At 44.3% G+C, this 2858-nt stretch overlaps 1 protein-coding gene across 1 annotated transcript in view; it reads left to right on the top strand.

Annotated features, from left to right (window-relative positions):
* Positions 1 to 2117: 2117 nt before the first annotated feature.
* The window catches only part of Prss16 (serine protease 16), a 7928-nt gene continuing 7187 nt past the window's right edge, over positions 2118 to 2858 (top strand). The window contains exons 1-2 of the mRNA XM_005369927.3: positions 2118 to 2184; positions 2259 to 2425. Coding sequence (XP_005369984.1) covers positions 2118 to 2184; positions 2259 to 2425 — 234 coding nt within the window. The remainder of the gene's footprint in view (positions 2185 to 2258; positions 2426 to 2858) is intronic.

Below are 2858 nucleotides of genomic sequence, written 5' to 3'. Positions count from 1 at the left end.
TTCCATAGAGGTTGCACCAGTTTACACACTTTTCTTACGTTCACGCCAGCATTCATCACAGCTTTTTTTTTTTTTTTAAATCTTAGCCATTCTCAGTGGAGTAAGATGAAATCACAAAGTAGTTTCAATTTACATTTTCCTGATGGCTAAGGATGTTGAACATTGAAAAAAAAAATATTTCTCAGCCATTTGTATTTCTTCTTTTGAGAATTGTTTAGTTCCATGCCCCAATTTTGAATTAAGTTATTTGTTCTCTTGGAATTTAGATTTTTTGGCTTTGATTATTTTGGTTACCAATCTTCTTTCAGATGTATAGCCAGTAAACATTTTTTTCCCATGCTGTACACGGCCTCTTTACATATAGAGAAGATCCATATGGTTGTTGAACGCGACTGTAGGAGGGAACTTGAGACATACACTTTTCACCAAGTGCTCCTAAGAGGAGGTTTAACCTAGTGTTATGATGCTGCATTAGACTAGCGCTCACTCTCAGAACAGCACAAAGAGTACATCTTCACTATCTATTGTGTTCCCTATCTTTGTGTTTGTGTTTAGGAACCTGGGTTCAATCTGCAACCCAGAAGAAAGAAATCACAACAGAAGAGGAAAAGTATAGAAAGTGATAGAATCGGACTTGCCAGTGCTTGGGGCTAGGGCATCCTAATGAAAGCTTGGACTCCGAAGGGGTGCAGCTGATACACTTGTGAAATAGAAAGCATTCAGTGTGGCTGGAAAGGGCCTAAGAGTAAGGGGGTATGGAGTGAAACTGTGAAGGAAACAAGGGCTAGGTTAGGTGAAGTTTCAAAGGCAACTTTAAATGCTCTAGATTTTACTTTGAGTAAGATATGGAGTCAGGAGTGTGTCCTGAACCATGAAACGAATAAGTGGTCCCTATTTAATGGGATCTCCTCTCTGCTGAGTGGAAATGGCCATATGGCAGAAAACAAAAAACCCTTTAAGAGGTCTCTCTTTTTTCTTTTTTAGATAAGTCAGTAGTGGCTCAGAAATGAGACCACTGAAGTATGAGGTCACCAAATCCTTGAAACAGTTTTAAAGAAGAGCTAGCAAAATTAATTGATGAATTATTGTCACAAGTAATTACAATGTACACTGTTGGTGGAATTTAGTGTTTAGCAAAGGAAGAGAGATGGGTCCCAAGATGACTGAAGCTTACTTTCTAGTTAGAGGAACAGCAAAATAAACATGTATGTATGTATGTACATATGTGAAAATATGTATAATACACATAGTATTTTAAAATCTAAACACTTCTCACGGTGCCTTGAAAAGGCATAAAACATTAAGCTGGATAGAGGGATAAAGAAGAGCCACACCTTTGCCAATAAAACATTTGTTTTTCTCTTGTATTCCAGGCTGCCTTCAAACTTGCTTTATGTAGCTGAAGACGACTGAACTTCTGATCCTCACCTCCACCTCCTGAGGAACGGGTTACAGGGTCCCAGTCTCATCACCACACCTGGCCATTTTGGTGCTGGAGATTGAACCCAGCATGCCATGCGCAATAGGCAAGCATTCCACCACATCCCAGCTCATTTTTGCCTTCGTAAAAAATTGTTCTTTCTTAACATTAAATATTAAGGAGCAAACCTTATGGATTTATGAGGAAACAGCAGTTTACAGAGAGGACAGCGGGGTAAGAATTCTGAGGCAGCGTAGGCTGGTGAGTTCACACACTGTAAGGCAGGACTGTGGGTCAGAGAGGATGGTGGAGGTGATGTGGGAAGCCTGGAAAGCCGACAAGGCAGAAATTCAAGATCAAAGAACAGAGGGAGACTGTTTGTTGTTGGGACAACCAAAAATGTGCTGAGAGGCAGGGAAGAAAGACTCAGAGTAAGGGGACCATGAGGGTGGAGGGGCCAGAGGAAAAGAAAGCTAGGCGCAGGCAGCATTGCCGGCAGTCAGCTTCTACAGACTCTGGCGTCTCGCTATGCTTTAGCGATTACTAAGGACGCCTAACCTGCCAGGAGAGGCGTCCCAAAAGAAACAGGAGCTTCCCGTGACGGCAAAGCCCAGCCCTGAACACATATTTTAGGTTTCCAGTGATGGAAAAAGAGTAGAGCGCCTGAAACCCTTCCTTACACAGAGTACCGGACAGAATGGCAGTCAAGGCTCCATGGCTGGCTCTCTTGCTTCTGGTTTCTCTCTGGGGGCCGTCAGCTCCAGGTAAGACAAGGTTTTGGGCCAAGTAGGGAGACCTACAGAGCCTAGTCTAACTCCAATGCCTTCCCGTTTTACAGCCTTGCTTCTCAGGCGCCTGAGAGAACACATTCAGAGGTTTCAGGAGAGCTCTAACCTCCATCTGGGCTTTGGTCTCAGCCAGGGTCTTGTGACTGTCCCCAAACAAGGGTGGTTAGAGCAGCCACTGGATCCCTTCAATGCATCTGACAGAAGAACCTTCCTGCAGGTAAGGCTAGTAGAGACCACTATCCACTGTACTATCTGGTCAGTCAGCTTTATACCTTGTCTGTGCCCCCCCCCCTCACCCAGTCCCCCTTTCTACCTTGCCCTGCACACTTGCAATCCCAAGCTTGAGAGGTAAAGGCTGGAGGATCAGGAGTTCAAAGTTAGCCTGGGCTCCATAGGAAGTTTAAGCCCAGTGTAGGTGACATAAGACTGTCTCAAGAAAACAAACAAACAAACAAAACAAACAAACAAAAAAAAAACAGTGGAGGGCTGGAGAGATGGCTCAGTGGTTAAGAGCATTGCCTGCTCTTCCAAAGGTCCTGAGTTCATCAGGACCGCAAGGGGTGCACCCACACACTGAGACAATGGGGATGTTCTATTGGGAACTCACCAAGGCCAGCTGGCCTGGGTCTGAAAAAGCCTGGGATAAAACC

Source organism: Microtus ochrogaster, unplaced genomic scaffold, assembly GCF_000317375.1.
Source record: "Microtus ochrogaster isolate Prairie Vole_2 unplaced genomic scaffold, MicOch1.0 UNK66, whole genome shotgun sequence".
Lineage (NCBI taxonomy): Eukaryota > Metazoa > Chordata > Mammalia > Rodentia > Cricetidae > Microtus > Microtus ochrogaster.
The sequence above is the reverse complement of the archived record's forward strand: the minus strand, read 5'-3'. Positions and strand labels throughout refer to the sequence as shown.